Genomic DNA, 17,848 nt, shown 5'->3' on the forward strand with positions numbered 1-17,848 from the left:
AGATGAGAAAGAAAAGGAAAAGACAGTGAAATGAGACAAAAGTATGCATAGTATACAAAGTATGGGAACACATTAATGATGCAATCCTCTAGTTAAAAGAGAACCTCGAACTCAAGCTAATCAAGGAAACCCACAGGCCACCAAAGGCACAAGCCCTCACCCAACTGTTGTTCTCCAATCTACAGGGGCATACTTGAAGTAGATCCATTCTCCCTAACCATTTTTACCACAGTCACCCACCTTTTTACAAATTCATTGGGAGCAAGTACTTCCCTATCCAACCTCATTTTCCTTTCCAAACGGAACTTAAAAAAGATGATATGAGCTTAACTGAGGAGGAAGGTGTCTTTCCTCTCTCCTTTCAGCCTCATCCACCACACAACCTGCTACTTGACGGAGCAACACTACCTACCCTGCTTTGTTAAAGATAAGTGGTGGGACAATCCTCATGATGAACTCAACCAATAACTGGATTCATTCTACAAGCAACAACAGCCGTTTGACATAATTCCACAAGTCAGTAATCCTCAGACATTACACAAATATCTGCAGCATGGTTTCATTGATCTGCACACATCTCAGACAGCCTCACCTGCCAGCACTTTCATGCCTGCAGTGTTTATGACACAGTAAAGGTGCATGGCTTAGTGGTTAGGATATTTGACTCACAATCATAAGGTCACGAGTTTGATTTCCAGTGATGCATTGTGTCCTTAAGTAAGGCACTTTATTTCACTTTGCTCCAGTCCACTCAGCTAGCAAAGTTTATTAGTAGTACCTGTATTTCAGTGGGCTAGCCTTGTCACATTCAGTGTCATGTTGAATCTCCTTGATAACAAAGTTAAATATATGCATGTCTGTTGAGTGCTCAGACACTTCTGCATTAATTTCATGAGCAGGGTGTTCCATTATTCAAATCAACTGGATCCCTTACCATCGTAAACAATGGAGTGCCAATTTATGACATAAAACCAACAATTTTCAAGGGAAGGGGTCAGTCAATATCTCATCAACTCCAGCACTTGATTGATATTCTATTTTATTGACTCCTGGAGGGATGAAAGGCAAAGTCACTCTCAACAGTATCTGAACTCAGAAGGTAAAGAGCTGGAAGAAATACCATTTTGTTTGATGCACTGATAACTCTACCAGCTTACTGCCTTTCTAAATTAGGTACAAGGCCTTTATATAAAAACTTTTTGTGTTCCAAACATCATCTTAATGATGAAAAACTTAGTTATTCAATTAAATTCCTCCAAATTCTGAATCATTTTAAAAAACAATGAAAATAAACATACAATGCATTTATTTAATCAGAAATATTGTTATGAAAGGTTTAAAGGTTGTAGATGTCAGAATTAATAAAACACTGGACAAAATACTAATACTAATAGTATTCAGTTTTGTCTCTTTAAGTTTGGAATTATTTAGGATTGGCAAATAATTCTAGTTAAACATTCAGGTCAATTTAGTTAACTGTTTTATTTTAAAATGTGTCTTTTTGCTAGTGATATAAATCAATATATTAATTTTATTGATGGCTAAGCCGATGAATGAAGGACGACAAGCGTGTTTATATTTCACTGAAGTAAAACATGTTGCTGTAAAAAGCATGGAAAATTATCCTTTTTATCCACTTCCATACTCTCTCTCTCTCTTTCTCTCTCTCTCTCTCTCCCTCCCCTCTCTCTCCCCTCCCCTCTCTCCCTCCCTCCCCTCTCTCCCTCCCCCCTCCCTCTCTCTAGTTGGATAGTTACTTGAGCCAGGATTCAACAGTCAGAGGTTCTTCCTGGCACCAATTCTTACCTGTTTCTCAAGTAAGAAACTTTCTGTCCCAAATATTTTCCTAAATGCAAAGTCACAATGTCATAAAGAAACATTAGTATTCAAGTGCATTTGCATACACACATTCATATATAAAAGGTGTGTGTGTGTGTACAATGGGATTCTTGCAGTTTCTGTTTGCTAAATTCATTCGTAAAGGACAATAGTAAAAGACTCTTACAAAATGTGCTGCATGGTGGAAACAAGCCCAAAGCCAACTGGTTACAAAGTATATTTGTTTGCATTTCTTAAATAAATTTGTTAAGGAAGAATAAGAATATTCAGTCAATATATCTTGAGAAAACATGTAATATTGATTTCTTACATCGTATGTACACAAGTTTATAGTTATACTCTATTATAATCAGATATTACAAATTTGTAACAGGTACTACTTGTACTGTTATTATTACTACTTCTGTTACCCCCACTATTAAATGTTTAAATGCTTGAGATAGTTGTTGTTAGCAGATGTACATGTGTATGCATTTGAGGTCAAGTGGATTTGGTTGTCACAATTCTTAGTTAAGAGGAATTAAGGTTCCCAGTTTGAATCTAGTCTGGTATTGTTATATTATTATATTATACTACACTCTTGGAGTGGTTGGCATTAGAAAGAGCATCCAGCTGTAGAAACCATGACAAATTAGATTGGAACCTGGTGCAGCTCCCCAGCTTACCAGGTTTCAGTCAAACCATCCAACCCATGCCAACATGGAAAACAGACGTTAAATGATGATGATGGTGATGATAAGGCACATGACTTGGTAGTTAAGGTGTTCAACTAATGATTGTAAGGTCATGAGTTTGATCCCCAGCCATGCGTTGTGTCCTTGAGCAAGACACTTTATTTTTTCACGTTGCTCCAGTTCACCCAGTTGGCAAAAATGAGTTGTATCAGTATTTCAAAAGGGCCAGCTTTAACACAGCGGGCATCACACTGAATCTTCTTATGAACCATGTTAAGAGTTCATGTGTCTATGGAGTGCTCAGCCACTTATATGTTAGTTTCATGAGCAGGCTGTTCTGTTGCTCGGATAAACTGGAACCATCATTGTCATAACCAACGGAGTGCCAGTTATATTACATATCACATTATATTATGAATCCAGTCTGGTAATCATCATCATCCTTTAACATTAATTTTCCATGCTAGCATGGGTTGACCAGTTTAACTGGAGCTGGCAAGCCAGAGAGCTGCACCAGATTCCAGTCTGATTTGGATTCTATGTCTGGATGCCTGATTCTATGAGTAGATGCCCTTCCTAATGCCAACCACTTTACAATGTGCTGGGTGCTTTTAATCTGGCACTGGCACAAATGTTTATATGTGGCACTGGTACAGGACTCTTGTAGGTCAATCCTCTTCACCAGAGGATGTGGCCGTAACACTTCTACTGTGAAGGACGGGACTTCTTGAGTACAACAAGGTGTCTGGTATCTTGGTTCTTTGTCTTCTCATCCAAAAGATTCAGCTTTCTGAGGTTGTCTTTCAGTACTTCGTCCCATGTCTTCCTGGGTTTCTGTCGTCCAATAGTTCCAGCCATTTTGATTGAGCAGTACTTCTTTATGGAGTTGTCAGCATCCATCCACATCACATGACCAAGCCAGCACAGTCTTCTCTCTTGCACACTGCATCTAATTCTTTTTATGCCTAACTTCTCTGGCATCATTATATTATTATATTATATATCCAAGAATAAGATTGTGATCATAAACCAAACAGTACAAAATTATTGAAACATAATGTAGATATCAATAAAAGTTGATTAAACATGTAAAATTTCATCTAAAACACTTCAAAAATAACATCTTGAGCCAAATTTGAAAAAAATGTTTTCAAAAAATCAAACAGTATTTTCTGAACAACCTAATAGTTTTATAACCATACTTTAATAAAGTGTACACAGTCGTTAAGTGTTTCATGAGTACTGTCTTTAGTATCTTTGTTTTCACAGATTTCTTGTGTCTTTCACTTGAGTATAATGTTACCCAACAATTTAGACTATTTCTTTTTTGCTTTCTTTTTGTTTTGTTTTGTTTTTTTACATTAGATTTCTTGCATTATATGTGAGTAAATACAATATTTTATTGTTTGCTCCCTCTGTCACTCTTTCTGTTTTTTCTCTAATCCTAATTTTCTGCCTCTCTATTTACCAGAGGAAATCCTCTACAGCAACAAAGCCATATGGTTTTCGAAGACTGGCAAATGCCTTGCTTATGCTACTTTCGATGACAGGGGTGTTCGAATGTTTGAATATCCATATTATGGCTACATGAATGATGAATATCCAAAAATCAACCGTATTCCATATCCTAAAGTAAGTAAACTATTTCCTACTCCTTCTTGATGCTGTTGTTATTCACAGTTCTTCTTTGAAATAATGTAAACGTCTGATACAACTAGCTTATATCAATAAATTTTGCCCCACTGTATTACAGGATCTTCTACATTGCTATTTGATCTCCTAGAAACAGCGACTAAGTCACATTCACATTACACAATACTATCTTAAAGGTGGTGAGCTGGCAGAAATGTTAGCACGCTGGGCGAAGTGCATAGCGGTATTTCGTCTGCCGTTACGTCCTGAGTTCAAATTCTGCCGAGGTCGACTTTGCCTTTCATCCTTTCGAGGTCGATTAAATAAATACCAGTTACGCACTGGGGTCGATATAATCGACTTAATCCGTTTGTCTGTCCTTGTTTGTCCCCTCTGTGTTTAGCCCCTTGTGGGTAGTAAAGAAATAACACAATACTATCTTAAAAGGAGAAGGACACACTGATGTGATCCTGGATGCATGCTACTTGAGAAAGGTGAAGTGGTGGTTATGATTAGAAAACCTTTGATCTGGTGATGGCAATGGGTTTTAGGAATTAGAGCTATGCTAAACTTTTTGAAGCTGAGGTTGAGGAGGAGTGGGAGTTGACACAACAATCCTCCCAACCTTGAGCTAAAAAGTAGGTGAACACCACACCCTTGCTTTACATTTCTGTAACCACTTTAATCAAAGGTTTGCACAATCAGGACAGAACTGGATTTAAACAACATCAACAACAATTTAGTGACAAGAATTTAGTGAACTTAGCCAATTGAATATTAAGTGCCTTAGTCACAGATGCTATACTGTGAAAATGATAAGAACAGAAGAGTGCAAATTAAATGGCTAATTGGGGTTCTATATATATTTGTGTGTGTTTGTCCCCCCCCCCCCCACCATCACTTGACAACTGATGTTGGTGGGCTTATGTCCCCGTAACTTAGCAGTTCAGCAAAAGGAACTGATAAAAGAAGAACTAGATAAGTCCTGGAGTCGATTTCTTTGACTAAACCCTTTAAAGCAGTGCTCCAGCATGGCTGCAGTCAAATGACTGAAACAAGTAAAAGAATAAAAGAATAATAGTTCTCTATATTTTTGCCTAAATCTTAAACTTTAAAACATAATTTTCTTTTAAGCTTTCCACATAACGTGTGACTGATTTCTTTTATTTAATTTTCTGTGTTAGTAATTTTTCTTTTTACATTTACTTTCCAATGTGCTAGTAACATTTTATTTGATCTCCAGTGGACAAAAGATTTCTTCTTTTTCTTTCTTTTCTTTTTTTTTTTTTTGTTATCTCCAGTGAACTATAAAGTCAGAAAAGGCTGACAACATGATTTAGTTAATCGAAATATACTATTGAATATAATATTGAATATACCCCATCTAACAGTACAAGTTTTCTAGCTGTCACTGTGCTCTAAAAATACATTCGACAAATCTAAACAAGTCTTTTTAATCCTTAATTTCTTCATGGGCCGAAAAGGTGAGACTGCCATGATCAGCATTTGGTCCTAGTTCAGACTTTCTCTCAGAAGCCACATGCTTGACTTTGCCTATAGCAGACTACAGCTTATAGTGGTGTATATAGTCTCTATAAAGAATGACGTTGTTGTTGTTGTTGGCACTCCATCGCTTGCGACGTCGAGGGTTCCAGTTGATCCGATCAACGGAACAGCCTGCTCGTGAAATTAACATGCAAGTGGCTGAGCACTCCACAGACACGTGTACCCTTAACGTAGTTCTCGGGGATATTCAGCGTGACACAGTGTGACAAGGCTGACCCTTTGAATTACAGGCACAACAGAAACAGGAAGTAAGAGTGAGAGAAAGTTGTGGTGGAAGAGTACAGCAGGGTTCGCCACCATCCCCTGCCGGAGCCTCGTAGAGCTTTAGGTGTTTTTGCTCAATAAACACTCACAACGCCTAGTCTGGGAATCGAAACCGCGATCCTATGACCGCGAGTCCGCTGCCCTAACCACTGAGCCATTGCGCCTCCACAAAGAATGACTTCAAGAAATCAGTAAATCCATTACCCAAAATATGCAGCTTAGTGCATCAATGATCATTTAATTGACCTAGCTGCCAGAAAAGCATTATATATGCTAATTGGATTTATTGATTGATTGAAGTTCATATTTATGGAAGTAACTATATAAATAACTATGAGCAATATTTCCCAATAGACAGGCAAAAGTGAGTGTATAGCCTATGAAGAGAGTCTAAATTTGAGCTAAAACTGATCAGGCTAATCTTCATTTGTCTACAGATATGATTCAAAGAAGAAAAAGAGACTTTCCTTTTACTTGTTTCAATCATTGGACTGCGACCATGCTTGGACACCATCTTGAAGAGTTTTAGTCAAACGAATCAACCCCTAATTTTTTAAAAGTTTGGTACTTATTCAATCAGATCTTTATTGCTGAACTACTAAGTTACAGGGACATAAACAAACCAACACCAGTTGCCAAGTGGTGATGGGCAACAAACACAAAGACACATACACATAGATATATACATATATATGAAGGGCTTCTTTCAGTTCCATTCACCAAATCCACTCACAAGGCTTTGGACAGCCCAGGGCTAAAATGGAAGACATTTGCTCAAGGTATTACACAGTGGGACCCAGAGCCATGTGGTTACATTTTCTATTTTTCTTTTTCTTTTTTTTTTTTGTACATTTCTTCTCTGTATTTCATTACACAACAGAGCCATGGTTAAAAATTTGTGCTGTTTGACAGTTGGTACTACAAAGTATATTAGTAACTAATTAAAGGTTTAGTGACTTGCTGTATAATGCAGGAAGCAGTTTGCCTGCTACCAACATGTCATTGAGGTTGAGTATGGCCTGAGTTAGCCAGAAGAACTTATTGTCACTTAACTTGCCAGAAACAACAGTGAAACTCCTTCATATCACACTCTACCATCTTACAAAACAAAAGATGTATAGTTTGGATATCATAAAAGATGGGATGATCAAAACTAGTATGCTCTTAATCATAGACTTGCTTGATCAAAGCTGACCAAAGATTAAACAATGAAATTTGGATATAGCCTTGTTAACAAACTCAAGGTTGACTTTTAAAGAAATCTGGTTGATTGCTCTCGTGAAAATGTATTCTACTCTAAACTTCTAAGTAAAACACCCTACTTGTATATCACAACCCACTTTCACTTGACCTGCTACAAATAGTTGAAAAATCTCCCAACAATAGCAACACTGTCAACGAGCCTGTAAATGTTTGTTCAGTTGTTGGGATTGTTCATTTTCATCAGCTTGAAATGAGCAGTTCTATAATCCAAGACATCCCAGCCATGACCATACCCTCTTTTATTCAGTTGTAATTTATCTAAGTGGAGGTGCAATGGCCCAGTGGTTAGGGCAGCGGACTCGCGGTCATAGGATCGCAGTTTCGATTCCCAGACCGAGTGTTGTGAGTGTTTATTGAGCGAAAACACCTAAAGCTCCACGAGGCTCCGGCAGGGGATGGTGGCGAACCCTGCTGTACTCTTTCACCACAACTTTCTCTCACTCTTACTTCCTGTTTCTGTTGTGCCTGTAATTCAAAGGGCCAGCCTTGTCACACTGTGTCACACTGAATATCCCCGAGAACTACGTTAAGGGTACACGTGTCTGTGGAGTGCTCAGCCACTTGCACGTTAATTTCACAAGCAGGTTGTTCTGTTGACCGGATCAACTGGAACCCTCGATGTCGTAAGCGACGAAGTGCCAACAATTTATCTAAACACACTGAGTTAGTAGTAATTAATATTAGTGTTTGCATATAAAATACCCAGAATGTTGCATATTTGCTCCAGTGGAGATTATTCTGCTCCGATCTCTCTGAATCAGTGACTGTTTAAATTAATTTTATATGTATCTTTTCTTCAAAGTCAGCATGATGACCCATCGAAATAATTAGATTCAATTGCTACAAGGATTATATGTCAACACATTATTATTTGGTTTACTGCAATGGAGCATCATAGTTTGTCAACTCTACAGAAAGAAACTTTTGATGCCAACAAGCTAGCAGTTTACAATTATTCTTCATTCTACTTTTCATTATACTTTCACAGTCTCTATTAGAGGTATAATGCATATCTTCATAGATAGGTAGGCACACACACACACACACACACACACACACACACACACACACACACACACATACATATGCACATATAAGTTAATGTTAGGGTTATTGTTATAAACACAACAAACATTTACAGACAGAACAACTCAATACAAACTTATTATACGTAATCTTGACTGGGTTTTCAAGCTGCATCTGAATCTCTCATTCTCTCTTTTAACCTCAAATTTTTCTTTCTGCTTCTGTTCAGTTTTTTTCCATTGATCTTCTCTCTCTCTCTCTCTCTCTCTCTCTCTCTCTCTCTCTCTCTCTCTTTCTCTCTCTCTCTCTCTCTCTCTCTCTCTCTCTCTCTCTCTCTCTCTCTCTCTCTCTCTCTCTCTCTCTCTCTCTCTGCCTCTTTCTCATGTGTGTTTCTCTTCAACCTCCTCAGTAATCGAAATCTAGTAATCAATTCTAATTGTTTCGATGTGTCACATTAACTCTCAAGAAAGGCTGAGTGCAAAATAAATTGAAAATGTTGATGATTCAAAGGTATCGACCAGTGTAGACAATTCAGTTGTGCTGGTATGGATTTAATAAAAGTTGAATGAAAATATTCTGTTGAGCTGGGTGGAAGCTATTTATAGTAAGAAACCCCACAGACAACTTGAACCAGAATGAATGCATTTAAAACCATGTTTAAATTATGATGGAATAAATGGAACCTTTACATATTTTCAGGAATAGAGCAGTGGATTGACAAAATCATTAGAGAATCAAAATAAATGCTGTGCAATATTTCTTCTGGCTGTTTACATTCTAAGTTCAGATTTCACCAAGATCAATTTTGCCTTTCATTCTTTCAGAGACAATGAAATAATGTACAACTTAAGTACAAGGATCGATATGACTGACTAACCCAGTCCCATCCAAATTTCATATTTTAAAGATTATAAATCAAGATTATAAATCAAGATCATAAATAATTATTGTGTGTGTATGATTAATCGCTGACCAAACACCTTTCAATTTTTTTTCTCCGTGTTTTTCTCCTTGTTTTCTCCGTATTCTTTCTGTTGAAGAGCGTAGATCGAAACGTTAAAGACTTTCTGTATTCCCGAGCGTCAAACTAATACATCCTTTTGTTGTTTACACCACCTGTCCTCGTCTGTTGTTGTTTTTTTTCATACATTCTCCCATATACATATATGTATATGTGTGTGTATATATTTAGAAGGTTGTTTATTATGGTCAGTTAGGGAGTGACTGTTGGTTACAGACCGATAAAGCACTTAGCTGTAAAAGCAACTAATCAGACTCAAACAAACAACCTTGCTCTAATGTTTTAGCAGCGTTTTGTCCATCTTTACATTTTAAGTTCAAATGCCACAAAAGCTGACTTTGCCTTTCATCCTTGCAAGGTCGATGAAATAAATACCAGTCAAACACTGGGGTTGATGTAACTGACTTATCCCCTCCCCAGAAACTGCTGGCTTTGTGCCTAAATTTGAAATTGTTGTTGTTATTATTATTATTATTATTATTATTATTATTATTATTATTATTAAGGTGGCAAGCTGGTAGAATCATTAGCACACCAGGTAAAATGCTTTGCGGCATTTTATCTGTCTGCTCTTTCTGAGGTCAAATTCTAAGGAGGTCAACTTTGCCTTTCATCTTTTCAGGGTCAATAAATTAAATACCAGAGAAACACTGGGATCAATGTAATCAACTAGCCCCCTCCCCAAATTTTCAAGCTTTGTGTCTTTAGTAGAAAGGAGGCGAGCTGGCAGAATTGTTAGCATGTCGGGCGAAATGCTTAGTGGTATTTCGTCTACCGTTACGTTCTGAGTTCAAATTCCACTGAGGTCAACCTAGCCTTTTATCCTTTCGGGGTCGATTAAATAAGTACCAGTTACGCATTGGTGTCAATGTAATCGACTTAATCTCTTTCTCCTTGTTTGTCCCCTCTATGTTTAGCCCCTTGTGGGCAATAAAGAAATAAATTATTATTATTATTATTATTATTATTATTATTATTATTATTATTGAGTGAGAGAGCAGTGCATGCCATCAAAGTGACACTGGGGTAAAATATACGAAGCCCATTATACCCATCATGACTACTTGTCTGATAAGGGTACACCAGGTACATGCATCACAACCATATGTACGTGACATGATCTCATATCGAGATAAACAGCGCATGACCTCGCAGGTGGGGCCCAGTTAGAATATTCTTCAGGTCGAGTAGCCCATCCCACTCAAAAGGTCCCTGAATAAGGTTTGTTTAAGGATGTTGAGCAAAACACCTATGTTTCCAGAGGTGAATTATTCAAACCCTAAAGAATTCCTCTCAACACATGGCTATGATGCTCCCCCACTACTTCTGCTCATGATCAGAGATGCACATATCATCAGCCACCAAGGGACATGTTCAACTGGTCAAGGTCAAACAACTGACAAGCAAATCTGTAGTACTGAGCAGAATATTTGCTGTAGCCCATCTTTTTATACCAAGACAAAACAATGTACATGATAACACTTCCAATCAGTTAAGATTAGAAGCCATGAGAGCCACTGCCTGGTACTGCATCTGGGCATTTATTATTATTATTATTATTATTATTATTATTATTATTATTATTATTATTATTTATGCAAACTGGCAGAGTCATTATTATCTTGGACAAAATACTTAGTTGCACTTCTCCCTGCTCTTTACATACTAAATTCAAATTCCACAGAGACTGACTTTGCCATTGCCTTTTGAAGTCAATAAAATAAATACCAGTTGAGCTCTATGTTTGATATAATCAAGTTGTCTGCCTCCCTTAGAAATTGTTGGCCTAGTGTCAAAATTTGAAACTATTATTATTATTGATTTTGTTCTCTTCTTCTGGTCAGTCACCTCAGAAATCAGGATGGCACACCAATGCACCATTTTGATTTCTGTGCACTGAAGAAGTAAAAGATTAAAGATTAAGCAGTACAAATTAATACACACTTGACACTTAGCATTTGGAGTGGCAAAAACTTGCTTACTAGTGTTTGCAACTAAACTAGAGGCTTGATTATTTTCTAATAATTTGATTTGAATCGACCCCAATACATAACTAGAACTTACTTTATTAAAAACTGAGAGAAAAAAAGATAGTCAATCACCAGTGAGATTTGAACTCTGAATATATTAGTAACTGTGGAGGCGCAATAGCCCAGTGGTTAGGGAAGCGGACTCGCGGTTTCGATTCCCAGACTGGGCGTTGTGAGTATTTATTGAGCGAAAACACCTAAGGCTCCACGAGGCTCTCCGGCACGGGATGGTGGCGAACCCTGCTGTACTCTTTCACCACAACTTTCTCTCACTCTTAGTTCCTGTTTCTGTTGTGCCTGTAATTCAAAGGGTCAGCCTTGTCACACTCTGTCACGCTGAATATCCCTGAGAACTACGTTAAGGGTACACGTGTCTGTGGAGTGCTGAGCCACTTGCACGTTAATTTCACGAGCAGGCTATTCCGTTGATCGGATCAACTGGAATCCTCGATGTCATAAGCGACGGAGTGCCAACATATTAGTAACTGTAGTCAATGAGGGAAAAGAGGAGTAGTAATAGCAACTTTGATTTTTTTTACATTAATCACAAACCTTTTGGAAAGGAATATAATCCTTCAAACCAACTCCTGTTACTTAATCATTGTATATCTTAACAAATGTGAATGACAGAATTTGAGCCCGGAACTTGAAGAGCAAAAGTAAATACTGCAAAACATTTAATCTAGTTTCTGGTGGATTCTACAGCTATTATATAGATAAAAAGGAGGCAAAAATTTATATATTTATATTTGTTTTATTGAAAGTTTTTAATTGAAATATATTTATAAATAATTAATTTGTGAATATTTTCTTTTTAGCCTGGGACACCAAATCCCATTGTGACATTGAAGGTTGTCAACCTTCAAAGTGTGTTACAATTACAGTTGAACTTTACACCTGAAGTCAAGAAATATTTAACGTAAGCCAATTATTATTATAAACTTAACATACATACATATATATATATATATATATATATATGTGTGTGTGTGTGTGTGTGCGTATGTATATATGTATAAATATATAAATGTATATATAAATATATATATATGTGTGTGTGTGTGTGTGTGTGTGTGTGTGTGTGTGTGTGTGTGTGTGTATAAATATATGTATATCAATATATATCTATATCTAAATATGTATATAGATATATATAAATATAATATATGTATAAATTTTAATAGTGTAGAAACAGCTGTAATTTACAAGATGTGTCATTTGTTTGTATAAAAAAATAAAATTGAACTGAATTTATCACTTAATAATTAAATAATTTAATTGTTCAATTTATTATTTTCGTTTCTATTTCTAATTTATATTTATATATTGATAAATTGTATGTTTATTTTATTTATTTATTTACCTATTTGTTATGAGTGAAATATATATATATATATATCATCATCGTCATAGTCATCATTATTTAACGTCCACTTTCCATGCTGGCATGGGTTGGACAGTTCGACTGAGGGCTGGCTAGCCAAAAGGCTGCACCAGGCTCCAATCACATCTGGTAAGGTTTCTACAGCTGGATGCCCTTCCTAATGCCAACCACTCCGAGAGTATAGTGGGTGCTTTTTACGTGCCACCAGCACAAGGGCCAATGAGGTGGTACTGGCATAGGCCATGCTTGAACGGTGCTTTTGACATGCCACCAACACAGGATCCAATCAGGCGGCACTGGCAATGATCACACTTGAATGGTGCTTTTTAAATGCCACTAGCACGGGAGCTAGTCAGGCGGCACTGGCATCGACCACTTTTCTGTAATAATCATAAGCCTCTCCATCCCTTTTCTGCAACCAGTCTTCAAAGGCCCTTTTCTTCTCTACTACCACATCCTTTACCTGCTCATTCTGCCACTCACTACCTTTCTTCACACCCATTCTAACCACCCATGTACCAAATAGGCACCTCAGAGGCACATCTCATTACTGCCTCTCTAAAGGCCTCCCATTCCTCCTCCACATCTCCCACCTCCCGTTTCTTAACCTCTTATTCACCCCTCAATTTCTCTACATGCTCCTGCTCCCTCCTATCCATTTCACTTAACTTCACAAACTCTCTCCTCCCTGTCATTCGTCTAGCATTCAATTTCGAGCATACCTTCAATTTACCCTGTATGAGGAAGTGATCTGACACTCCTCCACCTTCACCTCTCATTACATGCACATACACAAACCTTCCAACCACTCTCTCTCTCTCTTTTACTCTTTTACTTGTTTCAGTCATTTTGACTGCGGCCATGCTGGAGCACCGCCTTTAGTCGAGCAAATCGACCCCAGGACTTATTCTTTGGAAGCCTAGTACTTATTCTATCGGTCTCTTTTGCCGAACCGCTAACATACGGGGACGTAAACACACCACCATCGGTTGTCAAGCGATGTTGGAGGGACATATATATATATATACATATATACGATGGTCTTCTTTCATTTTCCGTCTACCAAATCCACTCACAAGGCTTTGGTCGGCCTGAGGCTATAGTAGAAGACACTTGCCCAAGGTGCCACGCAGTGGGACTGAACCCGGAACCATGTGGTTGGTAAGCAAGCTACTTACCACACAGCCACTCCTGCGCCTGAATGATTAGTGAATAATCCATCAAGTCCCTCTCCACTACTGTTCCTCCCTCCACCCTCTGCCATGTAAACTTGTTTTTCTCCCACTTTTTAAAAAGATTATTCTCCACCATCAACTCCTGCTCCATACACATTTCCAACAACCTCCCTCCACTCTCATTCTGGCCAGGAACTCCATATTTGCCTACTACATTTTCTACTTCCTCATTTTCCACTTGCACATTCAAATCACCCAGCACCACCACATAGCCACTTTTCCCCACCCTATCCACACACTCTGTCAATTTCCTCCAGAACTCCTCAACTTCTTCCTCACTCCTTTCAGTCCCTGGACCATTGGACAATATGCACTAAAAAACACCCACATCTTTCCTCCCTACTTCATCTTAACCCACATTAACCTTGAAGACACTTCCCTTCACTCCACCACACTCTCCTGCACATGCTTACTCACCAGCAAGGCCACTTCTTCATGAGCCCTCCCACTCCAGACACTCAACCAGTCACATCACCAAACTTGTACCTATCCTTACCTTTCATCTTAGTTTCACTCAGTGCATCCATCCTTCTCATCATCACACTCCCTATCTCTCTCCTCTTTACCTCACTTGTACTGCACCCATGCACATTCCATGACCTTAGTACTAGGGTGGGATTTAGTGCTAACCTTCTCCCACTTCCTTGTCTTTTTCTTGTTGTCTTTTTAGGAAACAGAGTTATTAAGAAGAGTGGATTCCCAGTACCTTCGCTCCCACCCCTTTTAGTTGCTTCTTATGCCATGCAGGGAATACAGCAACTGCATTCCACCGCCCCTCCCCCTAGTCACAGTGGGGTTTGCTAGTTAACCCATAGCTGGAACTCTTACAGGTGCAACCACTCTGAGCCACACTAGACCTGGGCACAATATTTTCTTCATGTTTTCCCCATTAAATTACCAAATTCCTCCTTTTTGCAACACCAATTTGCTTGGGCAATTCAGTTATTTGTCTATATATTCTGTCTTATATACATCAAATTTAGACAGACGAAGTATTAAGAGTCTTCACTTTTTTTACTCTTTTTTTTTTTGTATAAAAGTTTTTGTACGAAGTTCTCAGCTTATCAGTTTATACATAACAACACAAGCTGTGCTGTTTTATTTATGTAAATATTAATGATTTTAATGATGATGATTTTAAATAAGAGGATTCATTAATCATCTGTTCTGTCTTTCATAGAGATTACTACTTAACTCATGTCGAGTGGATGTCCGATGACTATGTCGCAGTGTCCTGGGCAACCAGGGCTCAAAACCACAGTATTGTCACACTGTGCAGCTCAAGGGTTGGCATGTGCCACTTTGTAAGTAACTTTGCTTTACACCTATTCAATATATGATAATATGATAAGAATCAGAATTATAAGATCATTTTTAACAGGTGTATTTCATTGATAAAATAACCAGTCTTGTGCCAATTTCCCTGCAATAAGTGGAGTTATGTTTGTAGCCTAAAACCATCATGTAATGTCTATTGCAATATTTGAACCCACCATTCCTGGATTATATATATGCCTGACATTTATCAAAAAGATCACACACTTTTATTAAATATTGATTGTGAATAAATTTGATATGTGAAAGTATATTCACTTTTGATGTTTATTGACTGAGGTGCTACTACAGTTAAAATCTAAGTCAAATAAAATATTGTTTTATTTTCAAACTGTATAAGTTCAGTTAGTTAGTGTTTAATGCATATGCCTTGCTTTGCTTTGAGCCCTCAATTCCTAATGGAGTTATAGGAGCACTACCATGACATACAGTGTGTCTTAGTTACTTTTAGTCCTCGTTGGGCCCAACTCTCTTTCAGTTTGACCACAGCCAATTTCTAGAAAAGAAAGAGAATCAGACTAACAGAAAGTGAGAGACAGACAGACAGACAGACAAAGAAGAATTAACCATCACACAGGACTGGTATTTTATTTATCAGGATGAATGTCAAACTTCACCTCAATAGTATTTGATCTCAGAGTTTAAAGATAATAATAATTGATAATTCATTTGCTGAATATGATCCTTCATTAAATTTGCTTTTCAGATGCACAAAGGCTAAAGACAGCTTTGCATATGAAACTTATTCACAGACCCATTGTATGAGATACCTATAAGTGAAACAGTTACATATCTGAGAGCATGAGGGTTAAGTTGATGGAGTACTGGCTGACCAATTGAGGGAACAGTAGTTCATACTTTGTTACTGGCCTTACATTGTGTCCATAACCATGACATTTATCTGTCAATTACTTAAGTTCTCTAAGTTGTAAATAGGTTTCATGAGATGGTATAATTTACCACTGTAAGCAACACTGATGAGTATTTAATGAGTAGTGCCAAATCCAGTTGTTTCCACAAGAATTGTAATCTGAGATTATTTCCTATAAGATATAACTGGCATCATATCCCAGAGAATATTTATTCTCTCATCTCTTCATTTCTTAAAACTATGGAAGCCAGAGATATGCAACAGCAAGAATGACAATGAAAGTTGATGATAAAATATTTTACATTTTTACTAATGCTTCTATTGAGAGCTGAATATATTTCCACTATGACATAAGATATACTACAAGAGATATTGTTATATTTGATATTGTATTTTTCTTACCCTCTCCCCTTGAAATAACATTCATAAGCAATTTATTGTTTTAATTCTGGTTATTTTTGTTTTCTCTTATTATTACAGAGCACTGAAGTGAAGAAACTGCATGGTTGGGTTGAAACGGTAAATACTAAATCACTTAATTATATATTCTTGCAACCAGGACCTATGAGAGTAGGGTACAAGGTATACATTGTACTCAGACCCACCTTGAAATTTCCTGGGATTATTTCAGAAAATGTTGCATATTTTGAATACTAACATTGACATTTTGGACAGGGTGCTTCAAAGAATCTTTGTATGTACTTCCTGATAAAATTACTCTCAGAAGCCCTGTTTACAAGGGATGAAGAATCAAATATATTCACAAGGTGCTTTATCAGACAACCTTTTAACCATTTCACCTTGCATCCTACCTCTAAATAATTATTTCAGAGATTTTTCAACCATAATTTTTTTTTGTTTTTTAGTATTTTAGTAATGATAAACATATAAAATAATTAGAGTAGCAGAGATTTCTTTTTAATAAGTAAATGAAATAATAATAATAATAATAATAATAATAATAATAATAATAATAATAATAATAATAATAATAATAATAATAATAATAATAATAATAATCCTTTCTACTAAAGGCACAAGGCCTGAAATTTTTTGGTGAGGGTACTTGTCAATTACATCAACCCCAGTGTTTCACTGGTACTTAATTTATTGACCCCAAAAGGATGAAAGGCAATGTTAACCTCAACAGAATTTGAATTCAGAACATAGCGACAGGTGAAATACCACTAAGCATTTCATCCAGTGCACTAACGAGTCTGCCAGCTCACCACCTTAGATAATAATAATAATCCTTTCTACTATATGCACAAGGCCTGAAATTTTAGGGGAGGGGACTAGTCCATTATATTGACCTCAGTGCATAACTAGTACTTATTTCATCAACCCTGAAAGGATGAAAGGCAAAGAGAACCTTTCTTCTCTATTATTATTATTATTGAGTGAGAGAGCAGTGCATGCCATCAAAATGACATTGGGGTAAAATATACGAAGCCCAGTATACCCATCATGACTACCCATCTGATAAGGGTACACCAGGTACATGCATCACAACCGTATGTACGTGACATGATCTCATATCAAGATAAACAGTGCATGACCTCGCAGGTGGGGCCCAGTTCGAACTTTCTTCCGATTGAGTAGCCCATCCCACATAAAAGGTCCTTGAATAAGGGTTATTTAAGGATGTTGAGTGAAACACCCCTGTTTCCAAAGGTAAATTATTCAAACCCTAAAGAATTCCTCTCAA

The 17,848-nt window shown here is 37.2% G+C and overlaps 1 protein-coding gene across 4 annotated transcripts in view; it reads left to right on the forward strand.

The window, feature by feature from the left end:
* The window catches only part of LOC106877900 (dipeptidyl peptidase 4), a 615,183-nt gene that overhangs the window by 553,823 nt on the left and 43,512 nt on the right, over positions 1–17,848 (forward strand). For all 4 annotated transcript variants that reach the window (XM_014926948.3, XM_014926949.3, XM_014926951.3 and 1 more), the window contains exons 9-12: positions 3,985–4,145; positions 12,134–12,234; positions 15,115–15,238; positions 16,621–16,659. In XM_014926948.3, coding sequence (XP_014782434.1) covers positions 3,985–4,145; positions 12,134–12,234; positions 15,115–15,238; positions 16,621–16,659 — 425 coding nt within the window. The remainder of the gene's footprint in view (positions 1–3,984; positions 4,146–12,133; positions 12,235–15,114; positions 15,239–16,620; positions 16,660–17,848) is intronic.

The sequence above is a fragment of the Octopus bimaculoides genome, chromosome 4, assembly GCF_046866305.1.
Source record: "Octopus bimaculoides isolate indiv1 chromosome 4, ASM4686630v1, whole genome shotgun sequence".
In the NCBI taxonomy this organism is placed as follows: Eukaryota; Metazoa; Mollusca; class Cephalopoda; order Octopoda; family Octopodidae; genus Octopus; species Octopus bimaculoides.